We start from the raw sequence: 18,784 nt of genomic DNA, 5'->3' as shown, positions 1-18,784 counted from the left end.
CATCGTTGGGACGATGAGTTCTTCTCGTCAGGACGCGGTGTGGCGTGTCATTGTCGGCTCTTTCTCATCACTATCGTCACAACATCAGCTTTATTTTATTCGAAATACGGGGCACACTTCACAAAAATTAGTTGCTAAAATATTTTGTGAGTTGTCATTGTAAAGTTGTTTTTTTACCATAAAAATTATATAAAAATTATATTGTCAATATAATTTCTAACATAATTTTAAATTTTGGTATGAAAGCTCTGCGAGCAAATACTTAAATCAATATAAGCTTTTGTTGTAACACTAAAATTGAACATAATTTAAATCTCATCATTTGTAATTTATTATTGGTTTTATTTTAAAATATACGGAGAAAAGTATTATTGTAAGAATATAACTTATTTCAGTTATGTAAGAATAGTTTACTAATTTTCTTAATTAAATTAATATTCGGTGGATTCGTGACACTAACTTAATCAATAGTTTAAATAATAATATAAATGTTTATTTTTTTCATTTTTAGTAAAATACAAATATTAAATTCTAATTAATGAAAGTAAAAAAAAAATTCTTAGCGGTCATAAAATTTTCATAATCTAGAAGGATGGAGCATGGAATTAGACCACGCATTTTGAATATTTTGTGAAGATTAATTACATTGGGTTTATTATTTAAGGTGAAAATTTGACAAATTTTTTACATTGAAGTTTGATTTTTTTTTTCAAGAACTTGGAAATTGTTCACACAATAAAGTCATGAAATTTTTTTTTGGTTCAAATTAATATTTATAATTGACAATTATTCTCGTATTGATATTTTAAATTTTTATTAACTAAGTTAACATTTATTTTTCTTTAAAAAAGTTAGACTAAAAAAGGGTTTAGGTGTTAACGTGGGAATAATTTCCAAATACATGGATTAACTTAAATAAAAAACCTTCAGTCCAAATGTGAAAATAATTATTAAGTTACAGAACTAAATAGTGAATTAACCTATTATAATTTGTAGTCCTTCACTTTCAGTTCATATTTAACAGGTAAAAGGTGCTCAACGCCAATTGTACTTCCTCGGCGGGAAAGCGATATTTTTGGGGCCAAAATATATATCCATATATAAAAAAAGAAAGCCACAGCTCACCTCTCCCTCCAAATTCCCCCAAATCCCCATTTAAAACCCTAAACTCTGGTTTTTGTTTCCTTTCTCTCCTCCCCATAACCCCACATTTCCACGCCCCAACAGTTCCTCCCATCGATGGCATTTCCCGAAAAAGGAGATGAGGAAGACGCCGACACTCTGATTCGCTACGTTTCCTTGGACCGTGTCTACTCCTCCGCTTCTCTTTGCGTAAGCGCCACTAACTCATCCAACGTCATGTCCAAGAAGGTCAAAGCTCGTAAACTCATCGTCGACAACGATCACCCCCTCAAAACCCACAATCCCCCGGTCGTGCATGTCTACTCTCGCCGCCTTAAAAGGCCTCGCCAATGCGTCTCTTTCTACGACTCCTTGCTCGAAGGAGAGAGCCAAAAAACAGCCATCAAAAGTGAAATTGATGAGAGTTTGAGGAAAAAGAGGAGGATTGGGAGTAATGAGTTAGCCAATTTAGGGATTGATTCGAGTGTTTTGTGTCAGTCGGATCGCCCGCGTTTGAGGGATTGTAGAAATAATTGTAGTGTGAATAATAATGTGAATAGTAATTCTATTAAGAAAAGGAAGCATAATTCTACTCTGAACTCTCAGCGGGGTTTCACTGCTTCTGCTACTGCTAAGAAATGGGTCAGGTCAGTTTTTCTTTGTTCTTATTTTTTTCAAAATCAAGTATTTGCTACTGACTCTTGTTCCCTTATGCGAGACAAAAAATTCGATTTGGGTGCAATGCGAACACACACACATGCATGATTTAATGTGATATGAGACTATTGATTTGGAATTGTCGTTGCTGCTATACAATATATATGGTTTTTTTTTTTGGTTTATTTATAAGCAATCATGATTTTGCTTTCTGACATTTTTTTTTGGAGTGGAAACCAAAGTAGCTAAAGCAATAGCTAAAAGTCAATAGTAAATTGGGTTTAGATGGCTGCAAGCTTGATGCAAAAGGCATTTGTTTGAGTTTTTCCTCCTTTCTCGTTTCTAAATACAGATTATATATTTGCTTATATTAACCGGAAAAGTTGTAACTTGAATAGGTTGAGTTTTGATGGTGTTGATCCAAAAGCATTCATTGGATTGCAATGCAAGGCAAGCATTTTGATGCCTCTTTGAAGTTGCAACTTTTAGACATTTCATTTACATACGTCTTGACATAAATTTTTATGGATTACAGGTTTTTTGGCCTTTGGATGCTGATTGGTACTTGGGTCGAGTTGTTGGGTACAATTTGGAGACTAATAGACATCATGTATGCCTGTCATATTATTTTTAGCATTTTCACTCTATATGATATAGAATTTATTTTGGCATTTAATGGTGTAAAAGATAATTTATTTCATGGACCAGTTTGTTCATTATTTGACAAATTCAAATGCAGGTTGAATATGTTGATGGAGATGAGGAGGATTTGATTCTTTCTAACGAGAGACTGAAGTTTCATGTTTCTCATGAAGAGATGGAGCGCTTGAACTTGAGTTTCAGTGTTGATAGTACAAAAGATGATGACCATGATTATGATGAGATGGTTGCCTTGGCTGCCAGTCGAGATGACTGTCAAGAACTTGAACCTGGGGATATTATATGGGCAAAACTTACTGGTTTGTGCTAAATCCATCTGATTCATATTATGTTAATCAGACATAGTTACAAGTTACTATAGAAGGTGTTTTAATGTCATGACATGAAATGTTAAGGATTGTCCACTTGTCATTGATTATTGGCTATGATATGTTTTTGGGTAATTTGTTTGAGGTGAACCTGGTAGTTGGGACATATTTGTGAGGACTACTTCATTCATAGTCTCCAATGGTCATATGCTTTAGTTTTTTGTAGCAGTTCATTTTTTCTGTATCTATGAATTCTATCATTTGTTGTTGTAGCGTTTGCATACGTCAGCCAAGTAATGCATATTGATTTTTTCTATACGGTTTTGCAATTTTCTTCAGATTTTGAGAACAGGTCTTTGTATATCTCTGGGTTCTGGTGCTATAAATATATCTTAATGTTTTCAGTAATGAGTTAAATTCCTTTTGAGTCAATACCAATTTGTCTGTATATTTTTCATAAGCTTATCTTTTAAGCTTTTAGTGCAGGTCACGCAATGTGGCCAGCAATTGTGGTAGATGAATCACTTCTTGGTGACCGTAAAGGTTTGAGCAAGATTTCTGGTGGAAGATCAGTTCCAGTGCAATTTTTTGGCACCCATGATTTTGCAAGGTTTATACGTATTTTAATCTTGCGAGACATATAAGGTTCTTGTTTTACATGGATGCTAGACTTATATCTCTTGATAGCTGATTTCCTCAGTTCCTTTTGTAATTGTCAGAATCAAATTGAAACAGGTGGTCTCATTTCTTAAGGGACTTCTTTCATCATTCCATCGAAAGTGCAAGAAACCTCGTTTTTCTAGGGGCTTGGAGGAAGCCAGACTGTAAGTTATTTTTATTTGGTAGGAAGTTCATTAGTTCAAGTTATGAAAAAGAATGTAGTAAACAATTATCTTTTCTTCAAATATATATGCTGTTCTGGTTCCAATGAGATTAACATGTCTTTAGCAACTGTTTCCACAGTCTGCTCACACCTTTTCCATTTGTAAAGCATAGCCTAGGCTAACATTGTGAATGAATTGAAAATGATGCTCATCTAAGCTAATTGCATAAGCCTCCTAATCATATTTGCTCCAGTTCTTCACTTTTATGCTTTTGCTTGTAGCCCTGGGGACTGTTATCCTATTTAAATGATCCATTGGCGTTTATGCTTTTGATTATTACTTTAAGTTTGGTTCAATGGAATCAATCTCTTTATTCTCCTTCGTGGTACCCTCTCTCTTTCTAGTTGTACCATTCCCTTAAAATTTTGTTTCAATAAATATGCCTTTGAAAGTTACATATACAATAATAGCATAGCTTTTTACTCTTGCAATTTTGTGCAAGAGCTAATAGTTAGATGCTTCCATCTTTTCGTACGAACAGCTTTCTTTGTGAACAGAAGCTTCCAAGAAGAATGTTACAACTGCAAAATGGAATTGTTGTGGATGGTGGTGAAGCAAGTAGTGAAGATGAAGGAGGTAAAGATTCTATTGATGATCACCTAAAAAAAGATCAGGGGATTCAGATAACTCTTGGTGGACATGGAGGTTCTTCTTATGTAATAGGAGACTTACAAATAATTAACCTAGGTAATTTCTCATGGTCTTGAATTGCTTTATGTTTCTATAACTTGAGATGCCATAGAATTTTGCAGCTGTTGTTAGTTGGTTTGGAATGTTTGGCTATTCACACATTTTCAATTGTCTTTTGCTCTTTGGCCTTTGATTTTTGGCAATTTGTTAAGTACTGCTAAAATAGATGCTTGATGGATGTGTGCATCAGAGGTAAGCTGGAAATTATGCTAGTTGAAGTAGTTAGTGAAGAGTTGATGCCAAAACTCTTTCCTAGAGTAAGTGCCAATCCACTTGGAACGATATGAAGACTTGGCTGTGCTGAAGTTTCTTACCATTTAATTTGCTTCTGATTATCCAGTGTTGTTTGTCAAAAAGATAGAAACTTGCAGTATTACTCATGGATTCTTGAACTGCTTAAACAGGAAAAGTTGTCAAGGACTCAGAATATTTCCAAGATGATGGGATAATTTGGCCTGAAGGGTACACTGCTGTGAGGAAGTTTACTTCAGTAAAAGGTAAGGCATTTTATCTTATATGCATGCCAGTTTTTATTTATTTATTATTGGCATTCGTTGACATTTCATTTCCTTGTCTGTTAGATCCTAGTGTTTGTACCTTGTATAGGATGGAGGTGCTGAGGGATCCTCAGTCAAAGAATCATCCTCTATTTAGGGTGACAAGTGGTGAAGAGAAGGTTAGTTGTTTAATATGATAAAATCTATTAAATTTACTGGAATATGCTGCCTGCTGCTTTTTGTGCATTTGCTAATCTTGGCACATTTGGAAATTTTCTATACTCATGAGTTTTTCATTCCAGTTGTCTGATTTTGTTCATGATGCATCACTTGGCTTCTTTGTATGTGCTAATAAACTGGTTTTCCATATTCTGTTAGAGCTAAGTAAAGTAATTAGCTGTCATTGTATGTCATCTGTTTTTGGTTTAGGCTATACATGCTTCCCAAGACCCAGCACATGTGAGAGGCACTGGGAGATACTAGAGTTGTTACTCTTGTTTGCTGTTATAATCTGGAGTAAACTTAAGAATGGTTGGGATTTCAATTAACCATTTGAAGTTCATTATCTCTCTTTGGAAACTTGTTAAGGACTTCTTCAGGCTTTGATTCCACAAGCATATCCAAATCTTTGGTATTTGTAAGGGTTGGAGGGGTTTTATTTTGTATGCTGGGAGAATATGCTTCTGCTCTGGCATTGAGTCCAATCTTCCAACACCTTCGGGCTTGTGGAGTCGGATATTAGAAAGGGATGAAGTAATAATTCAAGTATATGAAATAAAAAATGTTAGTGAGTTGTAGAAATGGCGGTTATTCATTGCGTTCCTTGTTTTGTTTCTTGCTTCTTAATCCATAACCACAACAGGTTTTTTATAAGTTAAATGATTCATGCGTTGTTTTTTGGACCGACAATTCATGTAATATCATCACTGCTTTTGTTTAAATTGGTTCTTATTGTCAAAATTACCGAGTGCAGCACCTAATCTATATTTTAGTATTTCCTCAGTTTGAAGGACCAGACCCATCAGCTTGTTGGAATATGATTTATGAAAGGATAAGAAAGAGGCATAATGATTCTTCTGATTGCAAGGCTGGAAAAGGAAGACTCTTTGAACCTGGTGCTGACATGTTTGGTTTCTCAAATCCTGAAGTTACAAAACTAATACAGGTGTGGTATTATCTTCTTTTTTCCCTTAGATTCGAAGCTACAGTTAGTGTTATATGGATTTCAATTTTTATTGTTCAGTACTATGTTATCGATCTATTTTTTTTTTATTTTTGCATTCTATTTTTTTTGTATAAAAATTTTTCCATAAACTAGTCCAAGCAGGAATCTCACTCCACATTTAATTATTACCACGAGGCCAGAATCTCACTTTCCATATAATTATTTCTATTCTGCACTTCTGCCTAAATGACAAGCTGACTGTTCCAGGCAGGAATTTATTATCTTACTAGGATGACTTCCAATTGTTTAACTGATGACTGAGTAGGATCTATACATCGTTATAATCTTTCAAGGCAGAATTGTGTTTTTATTTCCCAGTCTGTAAGTGCTTTCAAATAGCTTTTGTAACCTTGTTCTTCTCTTTGTTGGTTGTATGTCTGCAAGTGTTGAGACCTTTAAATATGTGTTCTTGCTGTGTAATTGCATGGATATTTTGTTTTTCTAGGCTATAATGAGTTCCTATCATACTGACAGGGGTTGTCAAAATCCAGACTTTCTTCAAAGTTCTCGGCATTCAAGTTGGCCTCTGGAAGATTTCGAGACCTACCTGCTGGTTATAGACCTGTTCGTGTTGACTGGAAAGACTTAGATAAGTGTAGTGTCTGCCACATGGATGAGGTAAATGATAATTTAATATGTTCTGCCACCGTAGCACTATCTTCTTTCTATTTAGTGTGTTTACATGGTATCAATTGTTTTATTTATCCCTCATTTGGTTGAGTTTTAGATTGGATTCTTTGAGCCAGTATTTTTCAACAATTATGTAATTGTGGATCATGCCATTTTCCTTCAAAACCATGAAAAATGGATATTGGCTTTCATGATATGCACATTTAGGTTTTTTCTTTTTGTTTTAGCATTTTATTGACATATGTAAATAAGAAGCTCTGAAACAAAGCGTATTGTTCTCAAATTCTAATCTTATGAGAAGAAATGAAAATGTGAAAAGTTACCTCCTAGTTTTATATAAAGAGGTATTGCTAATAACTAAATAAGTTTTAAACAAACCTCATCAGAATAAGACCACCTAGACATTAGATGAGACACCTAATGAAATTATTCCTGGAAATTTTTTCTGGCAATCTAGGGGCTAGTTGCTGCCAAAAATAAAAAAAAAAAAATTCTGTATAGCACACATGCACAGCACACAGGTCCAGACTCAATTTACCTGGTCAATCTTTTGTTTCTTTCACTCTTATTTATTTATTTCTCTATTTGCTTTTCTAGGTTTCTGTCTTTGCACCTTTCCCCTTGTCTGTCAGCAGTTGAGTATTATTGTCCTGTTATGATTTTGATGCTTGATTTTGTTTCCTGACTGAGGTTGCTTTGCTTTTAGGAGTATGAGAACAATCTATTCCTCCAGTGTGACAAATGCAGAATGATGGTAAATGCTCCTTTACAAGTGTTTTTTTGGTGTTCCATGCTCCTTTACAAGTTTGTCAATAACATGCTATTTATGTTATCATTGATCAGACAAATGGGTATTAGTCAAGTTTTTATCTGTAAAATTCAGTGCTATCAATTGTCGGTCAAAATTGATTGCCTTTTCTTTATTAATGATTAATCTTCTTCATATGTAATTTAGGTATGTATGCAGTACACATTCGTTTATTGAAATTCTACTTGCTTCATCTTAATTAATGATTGTCCAGGTCCATGCTAGATGCTATGGCGAACTTGAGCCTCTTGATGGTATTCTATGGTTGTGCAACTTATGCCGCCCTGGGGCTCCTGAGTCCCCTCCGTCTTGCTGTCTTTGCCCTGTTATAGGTATTTTGACTTTCTTAAATTCCTGTTCAAAGCCACGAGTTGTGCATCACTGAATCTGTGAATTTATCTTTTGTAGGGGGTGCAATGAAGCCTACGACTGATGGCCGTTGGGCTCATCTGGCTTGTGCCATTTGGATACCTGGTTTGTGTCATTGTAATTTGCTTTTTCTTATCTTATATTTTATACATAATGCAGTGACTAAACATTTATGTTCCAGAAACATGTCTATCTGATGTCAAGAGAATGGAACCCATTGATGGACTAAATAGAATCAGCAAGGTACCTCTCTTACTGTCATTTTGCATATATTTTTGTTCACAGGATGTGTGAAGTGCTTTTTATAATGTTGATTGAGGTTTGGGCTACTGTTGAAATCTAAATTCCATATAGCCTTGATTTCCATGCAATTCAGGCTTGTAAGTATTGTAAGTTTTCTTTTCTTTCTGACCATTTTTTTCTGTATCACAGGACCGCTGGAAACTGCTGTGTAGTATCTGTGGTGTATCTTATGGAGCTTGTATTCAAGTAAGTTTACAATAAGATGTTTTTTAATGTTTCTATGCTGTAGTTTCTTGTTGAAACTTATCCATCCTCATTATGTTAGTTTCTACATGATATTGATGTTTAATGGATTTCTGATCAAGTATGTGCGTTGAGGAAGCTTATTGATATGAGAACTTTTTGTATATGTTGTTTTAGTTCTGCTGTGGTTAATTTTAAAAGCTGCATGGCTATCTAAAACCCAAGTCTTAGTGGAAAAAGGAAAAGAACCTTTTATGTGTCTTAGCATGAGTAGATTGTCTATGTTGCTTGACTTCTTAAAAAATAGAGATGTATCCATAATGACATGACTTGGGTCTTGTACTTGAATGGATCTTGCTGACACGTTAGAATACCTAAAGACGTGTCTTCATGGCATGACAAAAGGCTGCTTGTATACAAGATCTGTATTGACAATTTCCTCATGGGTAAGAAGGAAAAAACTGTATATCATGCCTAAGCCATTGAGTGAGAAAAGGAAGAAATGAGTGAAATATAAGAATTGAAGAAAAGATGAAATAATAGGGAAAATAGAAGGTAAGGAATGCCAATTAATTGTGTCATTTGGGTGGCATTGTTTTGCTGTGGCAGAGATCCCTTAGACTTGTGTGACTGAAGGGCAGAAGAGAAAGGAAATATGTATATCATGATACCTATCTTTTGGGATTGAAGTTTGGAAAAGTACTTTGCTTCCTATCTTTTGGTTAATTGGGTTTTTTTTTTCTTTGTAATCATTGTAGTTATTTTTCAGGCTTAAAATGGGAATAGCAAGTACTCGTTAATTGTTCAACTTTGAAATGCCATGAACATTATACAAGTAAATTGTTTTGATCCTGCTGAATAAATCTAACTTTCTAATTTGGTCCCAGCAAACAACTTTGAAATTCCAGACTTGAAAAATGGACTTAATTTGTATTGGTCGCATTGGATAAGCAGATCAACATGCCCAAATTCTGAAATATATCATACTTCAGTGATTGTTTATCAAGTTCTTGCACGCCGTCTTTCTTTTGGGATCTTTACAACATGTTTCTTGGTTTTTAGTTTAAGATGGTATGGTAAGACACTTTGACACTGCTCATGGTTGAGTCCAATGCTTAACACCCATAGATGAGTCCAAGCAAAATGCAGTACGTAGAATTTCTACATCAATGGACTTTTTGGTTCTGCTTGATGTTTGCTTTAACCTATAATAGCATGTCAGAATTATCTTTTTTCAATAGTTAATTTACTATGCATAACTGTCCTCCCTCTTTCAATGCTTATATTTATTTCATGCAATGCCTATTATTCAGTGTTCAAACCCTACATGTCGGGTAGCATATCATCCACTCTGTGCACGTGCTGCAGGTCTCTGTGTTGAGGTAGTATCTATCTTTCATGAAATTAGTTTAGGAAATTCTTTGCTGTTATATTTTCCCATTATTTTGAGTAATTGCAATCATTTCAATTTGTAACTGATGGATAACATGGATTATATGCTTTTGTTTTGCTTTGTTTTATGGTTTCTTAGCTTGAAGATGAGGACAGATTGTTCCTCCTCTCTGTAGATGAAGATGATGAAGATCAGTGTATTCGTCTACTTTCCTTTTGCAAGAAGCATAGGCAGCCATCTAATGATCGGGTAGCTTCTGATGAACGATTTGGCAGAATAGCACGACGTTGTTCTGATTATACTCCACCTCTTAATCCTTCTGGTTGTGCTCGGACCGGTATGCTATTGGTTGTTGCATTATCTTCATTAGTTGTGCTTTTGATATTCTCATTACTTTGCAATTTGATTCCCTTGACGTTTCTTGCTTTCAATGTGTTAGGATTTTTTTAAGTTTTGGTGGTTGTTTCTGCCTCAATCAATTGTAATCATTGATTTTGAATGTTGCTTTTGACATTTATGGTTGTATTTCCTATTTTGTACATCTAGATTTTGCTCATGGTTTGTTTACATGATAGCTCTAGGGATGGATATATGATGGGGTTAACTTCTTTCCAAACTGCCCTTGGCATTGTTTCTTAGAGCTACAAAAATTAAAGTGATATTCCTCGCCAAGCTAGCTAGCAGTTATTAGATTGCTTATAGATAAGATTTAAGTGGGTTAATGAGTAAATTGCCTTTATTTATCTTCTGGTTAATGTATGAGTGAAATGTTTTTAGCTTATCCATAACCCTATCATTGTACAATCCTATTCCTCTTGATTGCATAATTCCTTGCATATGGAAGTTTTGGTCCTTTGATGTTTCCTATATACAATATTTATACTTTCAGCTGTCTAGTTTGCTGAAATTGTTAGATCAAACCTGGATTCTATTTTGGCTTTTATTTTGTTTGGTGCAGAGCCTTACAGTCATTTTGGAAGAAGAGGCCGGAAAGAACCTGAAGCCCTTGCTGCTGCATCTCTAAAGCGCTTGTTTGTAGAGAATCAACCCTACTTGGTTGGTGGCTGCTGCCAACATGGAATGTCAGGCAGCACAGTGCCTAACAATAGAGTCAGTGGTATCAAATTCTCTTTTAGTCTTAACAAGCTTAAAGCCCCCCAGCTCGATGCTCCTAACAACATTCTCTCTGTGGCTGAGAAGTATGATTACATGAAGCAGACTTTTCGAAAGAGACTGGCATTTGGTAAGTGATTACTGGTTTTTCCTTTTTCCATGTGCATGTAAGGAGACTGTGGGTAGAACTTCCTCAGTATTAGGGAGGCAGGTCTGGCAGAACTTTGGTGTTATTTAGTGTGTTCTGACAACTTGCTTATAGTAATAGGAAAATGTTGGTCAACAATTTTTATCCTAGAACTTATGATCTGTGAGGTCTAAAGCAAGAAACTTGTGGTCAATGCAAGATTGGTGATCCAATGATCTGGTATTTTCTTCTTGGACCTTTCCTCATGGGGCATTGGGCATCCAGATATGGAATAACTTAATTTGGGTAAAGGTGTTATCCAGGTTGGGCGGTTTTAAATTCCATATAAGATATTTTGTGGAAGGGAGAAGATGGGAGTGAAAAGGTTTAGCAGGGGATACAGGCTGCTCCATTGAATTGAAATCGAATAACATCCTTTTTTTTTTCTTTTGGTACAAAGGAAGCTGCAACTTGTGAATGAAATAAGGGATTGTAGACACTATTCAAATCCCAAATCTATTGGGTGCACCTTTTAAGGGTCATTCCAATACTTTCGAGCATATGTTTAATTCTTTGTATCCTTGATCGATGTATATAAATGATTCCAATATGTAAAAATAAATAATAGTTGATATTTTTCAGAAAAATATTACAAAAAAAGAGCTCTTTTTATTATTTTTGTTAGTAATATCATTTGATTACTTCTAACTTCTAAATTTCATTTTTTTTTGTATGTTTTATTCTGCTTGATTGCAATCTATGGCTGGTTGTTTTCCCCTCTAAATTATCATCCGGAATTTCAAAATGGTCGCTTCTTCCTTTTTGTTATTTTGCTGTCATTGTTTCCTAGTTTTTCTTTCTGGATAATTGAATTGCATTTGGCAATAGGGAAATCAGGAATTCACGGGTTTGGAATCTTTGCAAAGCATCCGCATAGGGCAGGAGACATGGTAAACTAATCTGCTCCTTTACATTGTAGTGTTCTCTGGATTTTTTCTTGAGTACATAAAAAGTAACTTTTATTATCTGTAGGTGATTGAATATACTGGTGAACTTGTTAGACCTTCTATAGCTGATAGGAGGGAGCATTTCATATACAACTCATTAGTGGTATGTACTCAACTGAGTATCTCAAACATTTGCTTGTTTGTTTCATCATCCAATGGGCAGTCTTAGAGAGCTCATAGTCAAGTTTGAAAGTTGCTAAGTACTTTATCTCTCAGGGTGCTGGGACTTATTTGTTCCGAATTGATAATGAAAGAGTGATTGATGCCACTAGAGCAGGGAGCATAGCACATCTAATCAATCACTCGTGTGAAGTAAGCGCTTTTCACCCCTGCTTTATGTCCCTTCTGTTTCTAGTTATTTGGCTACATAAAATGTTTGTGTTAGAGTTCCTGCCATACAGGTTTGTGTTTGTTCCATTTCTACCCTTGCATGGGTCTTTCTGAGTACATGAAATGGTAGGAGGAGATGAAAATGTTTCAACTGTAACTTTTGTAATTTAATTTGCTCATACCCTTCCGTCTCAATTTGTTTGTCTACATCTGATATTTGTGTAGTTTTTATTATTCTTGTCATACATGTTTTAAGTTAATTCCACTTTTATCTTTGCATGGTCATCACGAGTATTTAAATGGTGTATTTCTAGATGGTAATATATGAAAATGTTTTCTTTAGATAGTTGTGTTGTTTGCATCTTGGACATGGAATAAATTTGAGATGGTCTGAAGGGAAATAGGGTGAAAGGCAATGGGTTAGGGCCCAGGGGGAGTAGAAAAGTTCCTTTGACATAATTAGGTTCTTCTAGTATGACAGAAGAGTTAATAGTTTCTTAACCTGCCAAAAATGCTTCTACTAGAATGTTTATGTGGCATTGAAAGATTTTAATTTCTCTTTTGCCCTTTGTGCAGCCAAATTGCTATTCAAGAGTTATTAGTGTTCATGGCGATGAGCATATTATCATTTTTGCAAAGAGAGATATTAAACGATGGGAAGAGCTGACATATGATTATAGGTTTGCCTCTAATCCTATGCATCAAATTATTCGTCAATCATCTTCAACACTGACTTCTTTTTGTCTTATAGATTCTTTTCCATTGATGAGCGTTTGGCATGTTACTGTGGTTTTCCAAGATGCCGGGGTGTTGTTAATGATACTGAAGCTGAGGAGCAAGTCTCAAAGATATTGGTAAACCGCGGTGAATTAATACAATGGACTGGAGAATGAGAGAGGTAATAACCCATAGATCTATGATGCACTTAATTTTCTTTTTAGCTTATTGTATTTTGAATGAAGAACTGTATGTGAGAAGTCAGGAAGCCCGGAATTAACTATTTTGATGCAATAGGTTTTGAAACCATGCCAACAAATACTGAAGAAACAAGAACTTAATACATTTCTATCCTTGCTTTAAGCAATATGCAACTCCGGCATTTGTTTTTCATGACATGAAAACAAATTTAATGAGCAATGATGCTAATATGTTACGAAATTACCTTTTTTTCTTTCTTGTCATTTTCTTTCTTGTCAATAGTATTAAATTTATAATGTTATGGTCCGGTTCTATCAATCACATTGAAAGAGAAATTGACTTGACTTGGTCTTTCTTTATTATTATTATCTTTTGTGAATATTGTCTGTGTTCTGTTAAATTCTGGTTTGGTTTGCTATTGATGTTTGGTCATTGTATGCTGTGAAAATTCACTTCAAACATCAATTATCATCTTCTGCCTAACCCTGTTTCTAAGTTTTTTCTATTCAAAAGCTATGTTGATTTGACTTTTCATTTTTCTTGAAGTATCCGTATTCAGCACATATCTAGACATGTGCATGGGGATATGATTCTCCAGTGACTCTTGAAATATATGAACTTGGGAAAATTAAACATTCCTGTGTCAGAGACATGCCCATATCTGACACAACCAAGTCTCATCAACATGGTTTATAAGTGTCCCCACTTCAAGTGTATGTACTTGTAGGTCTGTTCTATGTCTGAATTTGGGGGTGTTGGATATGAGTATGGTTATGCTTAGTTTTTATGTTCTCAATATATCTGGAGGATCATGCCATCCCGTTCATATTTGGATGTGCATCACAGTTATTGGACATGGATGCTTTAAGGTAAAATGAAGCATCCGAAAGACATGAGCTAAATAAAAATTTTGATGTTGGGGGTCAGGATAAAAGAGGATCAAATTATAAAATTTTTGGCAGATAAAAAATAGGTTTTTTGCTATTTTCTGAGTAAGAGAATACTGGACAACCTAGGATGTTTGGAGGATCCACTGTGTGGCCCCCTGTCTGCATCCCTTTGGCTATGTTCATGTTGTTGTCCGAATTGCTTATATCAGTTTCTTATTATGCTCTTTCGGATTGTTGCTTCCAGTGCCAGTGAAATCCTTCGAACTCATATTGAGATGCCATGTTGGAACTTGGACCTCTGGTTCTAACTCCTCTCCTCCATCTCACACTTGTACCATTGTTTTTCCATTATCTGTTATTCCGAGGGATTCAGCTTATTATTTATCCTCATCAAGCTGGTTCTTCTCGGATCGGATTAACAATTTCGGAAGATGTTATCTAAATTTTTCCAACTTCCCGGATGAAAAGAGGAAGGTAAGATATTTCGGCTGAGCCTAACTCGAGTTTTTCTTGTCTTTTCAATGTGTAACATGGCATTTCTAGGTAACAGTTACATTAACCATTTGTATAAAAAAAAAAAGGGAAATTGAGTAAGATTATTAGTAAAGATGACTTTGAATAGTATGTTGGGACATTGATTGTAATTTGTATGCCTCAACCGATTGTTAAATTGTTTGTGTTTAGCTTGTCCCAACTATTGAGTAAAACTTGTAAGAAGAGGAGAGTCATTGGAGTGATGAAATCATCATATACTCTTGTACTTGCACATTGTTGTTGTGGTGTTTAAAAGTGACAAGTCACATCTTTGAACTTGGTTGTTCTTTTCACGTTGGTATTTTGTTTTTTGTAAACTTGTATTTTGTTATATAATTAACATTTTTTTTTGTGGTGTTAGAGTGATGGCGTGGCACGTCATTACCTATTTTCGTAAAACGATTATAGGAAATCTAAAAAAGTCAAATAATGTATATATAAGTTTAGAAAAATATAACAAATCATAAAAATGATCCAAAAGCAATAAGAAAATTCCTCCAGCCAAACAAGAAATACCCCATAAAAAATTGAATATACTGAACATGACAGTTGAAATATTTGTTTGGTTTAAACTAAGAGAATGATTTTACCAAAAATAAAAAATAAAAGAATGAGATTTAATGCCATAATATTTTTTTTAAACCAAGGTTTAAAAAAAGAAAAAGAAAAAGAAAGCTAGAAATTCATCTCAAAGCTTGAGGCGTTGAATACTGGGTTAAAAGAGCTTGAATCTTTGAAACCAAATAACCTCGAAGAACTTGTGTTCTCTTAAATTATGATTGCCAGGACTTTCGAGAAGGGAAAAGAATTGTAGAAATTCTAAAATTTAGACGTTGATTTAGTTAGAAATTAGAAAGTGTACCATGTACTCTATAATTCTGGTTTGTCATTGGTTGTTTGTACTGGAGCTCCTGGTGTCATAACGAGGCAACATGTATGAAATTGCAAGGACACATACGTAGCATATGGTGCTTTCACATATTATGATATGATACTAATGGAATATGTTTATTGGAAAAATTACTTTACAATATTTAGTATACATTGAAAGATATTGATTAAAATTTTAAGAAAGTTATATTATCACGTTTGGTTTACTAAATATTTTTCTAGAAATATGATGATAATTTATAAATCTATTCTTTTTAAATAAAAGATAATATTCGTATATTTAATCTTTATAATAAATTTTATTTTTAACAGACATATGGATTGAATATTTAATAATAAATTATAAATTATAAATCTTAATTTTATTTTAAAGCGAAATTGTTATATAATGGTGCATATATAAAATCATGGATAAAACTTGATTTGGAATAAGTTAAAAAAAAATTTAGAATCACGTTTTGTTTTAGGTAAAGGTCACGTTTTGTTTTAGGTAAAGACTAACCTATAAGAATATAAAAAAAATAGTTGATTCCACGTATTGCTCTAAACAAAACTACAAATAATTAAATCAAATGTAAAACCATAGGACTTCTAACTCACAATTCTTGCACAACTTAAATGGAACAATTCTACCCATATTCTACAAAAAATAATAAGTATTTCATACGAAAACGAGTGCTAAATCAAATTTGTAGTTGAAAAAAAATAAAGAAAAAAATTTACTTGCGAAGAATCCATTAAGGTAATAGAGAAAATCAAGTAATAGGAAGGAGGCAATAACTTTTTTTTTAACGTTTATTAATATACTAATACTTTAAACCAATATAAAATAGGATTAATTTTACCTTAATATTTCTTTAACTTTCTAATCTACATGCGAAAGTAACTTTGTAACGCCCCAATTTTCGGGAATTCTGTGAATGTTGGCATAGGTTTAATTATGTTAGTGGGCCTCTAGAAGGCCCAAGCTTAAGATAGAACCCGATAATTTTAGTTAATTTTTTTTGTTCCAAAAGAAAGAGGGGGTGAAATTATGAAATAGGACCTATGTGAAAATGTTTGAAAATGCTATAGGCTAAATTGAAGTGGCCAAATAAATAGGAGTGCAAAATAGAAGGATTTGCATGACAAACCTCCCATTTTACATGAAGTAGCCAGCCATCATGTTGTTGTAGACAAAATGTGCACTTGATATCCATAAATTGATAATGTGTTAGGTAAATGTTCCATGATAATGGGTTAGGTAAATGTTTCATGATAATGGGTTAGGTAAATATTCCATGATAATGGGTTAGGTAAATGTTCCATGATGGAAATTTTATGTCTTTTGTATTAAAGAATTAAATGGATGAAATATGAAATTTTATTAAAAGAAAAAGGGGTGAAAAGAACAAGTTTTGTCTATCTTTGTTCATCATAGCCGAAAGTTAGAGAAGAGAAAGGAGAGGAGAAAACTCTTGAATGTTCGGTTACTTGGGGAAGAAAATTGAAGGTAAGTTCATGGTAGTTTGCTTTTATTTTGAGGTTCATGAGTTCTTCTTGATTCTACCTTAACTCTTGAAGCATATTTTGGTTTTTAGTTGTGTTGTGAGCATTTAGTCATGAATTAAAATGAAGGAAATGGTTGTTGTTTCATGCATGTTCTTTTGATGAAAAATGGAAGATAGGTGAAGTTGAGCCAAACAAATGAGCATGCATGTGCCTTAGACGTTAAAGGGAAAAATCGGCTAACATGTTGTGCTTTAAAATGATGAAATGGAGATTATACTTAAGTAAAATCATAGATATGTGATGATTGATTGGTGATATACATGTTTAAATAATATGCATGCAAGTTATGTGTGAAAGAGTGATTTGGTAATAAATCTGCTTGGGACAGCAGCAGTAACGTGACTTTGGAAAATCACCATAAATTGTGGGAGATGAATTAGAAGCTGAATAAATTATGTAATTAAATATTATTGAGTCTAGTTTCAAATGAAATAAACAAGAACATATTTTGAATTCTGTACAATGAGAAATTTGATTTGTAATGAAGAGTGGTCAGATTAGTCAAACAGTGAAACATGGGAAACTTTAAGAAAAACCTGGTATTGATTGGCCAAACCAAAAATTCTGAAAATTTTATGGATAGAAGATATATGAGTCTATTTTCAGGAAAAATTAACGGCACTTGATTTGGAGTTTCGTAGCTCCAGTTATAAATGATTTAGTGACTGTTGCTCAGGAAGACAGCTTGCAGTGAAATTATGATTATGTGGTAAACATTGACAAAAATTTGTTAATGAGTTGCTTATTGATTTCTTATAAGCTTACTATAATCTGTAGGTGTGGTTGGCCGAATATTGTAAGGGGTTAATACGTAGTTCGTATTTGAATAGTTAGATTAATGTGTTAGTAATCCAATTGTAGGCAGTTCGTGTGTGGATCTCGTCAGCATATCGTCGCAAACAGGTGTGTAACTAACACCCTCTTTCTTAGTCTAGATCGGCAAAAGTCGAAAAGCTGAAATGCCGAAAACCGGTATTTTGTAGATTTGCGAGTGTGCGAATGCTCGTGAGGTAAATCGATTAATGTTTTTGGTAAGCTGCAATGTTTGGACTGCAAAATGCATGATTTCTATGCCCTCGATATTTTTGGGCTTAATGGGCCAAAATTAGAATGATGGGCCAATGGGCCCAATTCGGTAAGAACCCTCGATAGTGATTTTGTTAGTACGTGAAAGGTAAGAATAAGCATGAAAAACCCTAAAATAGATAAATTACTGAAATACCTTTAAAAGTGAAAAATTTACAGTTTTACCCTTAAGAGATAAATTACCGAAATACCCATACGGTTAAATTGACCTAAATGAATGTTTGACTGTTGTTATTTACTGCATGCCATGTTGTTATTATCTGATGCATGGGACTAGGATATTGACGGAGGAAGTACTGAAAGTGGCTTGTCCACGTACTGGAGGCTTTGCCTCAATTTACTGTTAACTGAGCAGCAAGGCTGCAACTGTGGAGTGTTGGGCTGGGTGGGTTAAGCTATTCCCCACATGGAGTGTATGGCTGGTACGAGTGGAGTGTAGTGGTTGGTGAGTTGAGTAGTCTCCTCAAATGGGCTTGCATATGTTTACTGATGTTGCATGTATTTTGAAATGGGCCTATGGGCCATACTGTTATCTGAATAAGGGGCTAAGGCCCAGTTTATTGTAATCTGAAAAGGGCTCTGGCCCAGTACCACTGTTACCTGAATGG

The 18,784-nt window shown here is 34.3% G+C and overlaps 1 protein-coding gene across 3 annotated transcripts; it reads left to right on the top strand.

Annotated features, from left to right (window-relative positions):
• The first annotated feature begins 1,048 nt into the window (after nucleotides 1–1,048).
• On the top strand, nucleotides 1,049–14,924 carry LOC107896947 (histone-lysine N-methyltransferase ATX2). 3 transcript variants are annotated; one of them, XM_016822262.2, is made up of 25 exons: nucleotides 1,051–1,769; nucleotides 2,178–2,229; nucleotides 2,315–2,389; nucleotides 2,519–2,738; nucleotides 3,234–3,357; nucleotides 3,467–3,571; nucleotides 4,113–4,318; nucleotides 4,726–4,818; nucleotides 4,903–4,997; nucleotides 5,822–5,983; nucleotides 6,518–6,661; nucleotides 7,380–7,427; nucleotides 7,696–7,813; nucleotides 7,890–7,955; nucleotides 8,032–8,093; nucleotides 8,283–8,339; nucleotides 9,650–9,718; nucleotides 9,868–10,066; nucleotides 10,688–10,972; nucleotides 11,858–11,919; nucleotides 12,002–12,079; nucleotides 12,193–12,288; nucleotides 12,883–12,986; nucleotides 13,058–13,204; nucleotides 14,359–14,924. In XM_016822262.2, the coding sequence occupies exons 1-24, from the start codon at nucleotides 1,240–1,242 to the stop codon at nucleotides 13,197–13,199; spliced, it is 3,192 nt and encodes a 1,063-aa protein (XP_016677751.2). In that variant the 5' UTR covers nucleotides 1,051–1,239; the 3' UTR covers nucleotides 13,200–13,204; nucleotides 14,359–14,924. The 3 variants fall into 3 exon arrangements, with proteins under 3 accessions (XP_040935147.1, XP_016677751.2, XP_016677752.2); XM_016822263.2 differs by lacking the exon at nucleotides 14,359–14,924 and adding an exon at nucleotides 13,321–13,476; XM_041079213.1 differs by lacking the exons at nucleotides 12,002–12,079; nucleotides 12,193–12,288; nucleotides 12,883–12,986; nucleotides 13,058–13,204; nucleotides 14,359–14,924 and having other exon boundaries at nucleotides 1,049–1,769; nucleotides 11,820–11,914.
• Nucleotides 14,925–18,784: the final 3,860 nt, after the last annotated feature.

This window comes from Gossypium hirsutum, chromosome A10 (assembly GCF_007990345.1).
Source record: "Gossypium hirsutum isolate 1008001.06 chromosome A10, Gossypium_hirsutum_v2.1, whole genome shotgun sequence".
In the NCBI taxonomy this organism is placed as follows: Eukaryota; Viridiplantae; Streptophyta; class Magnoliopsida; order Malvales; family Malvaceae; genus Gossypium; species Gossypium hirsutum.
This window is presented reverse-complemented; position numbering and strand designations above follow the sequence as displayed.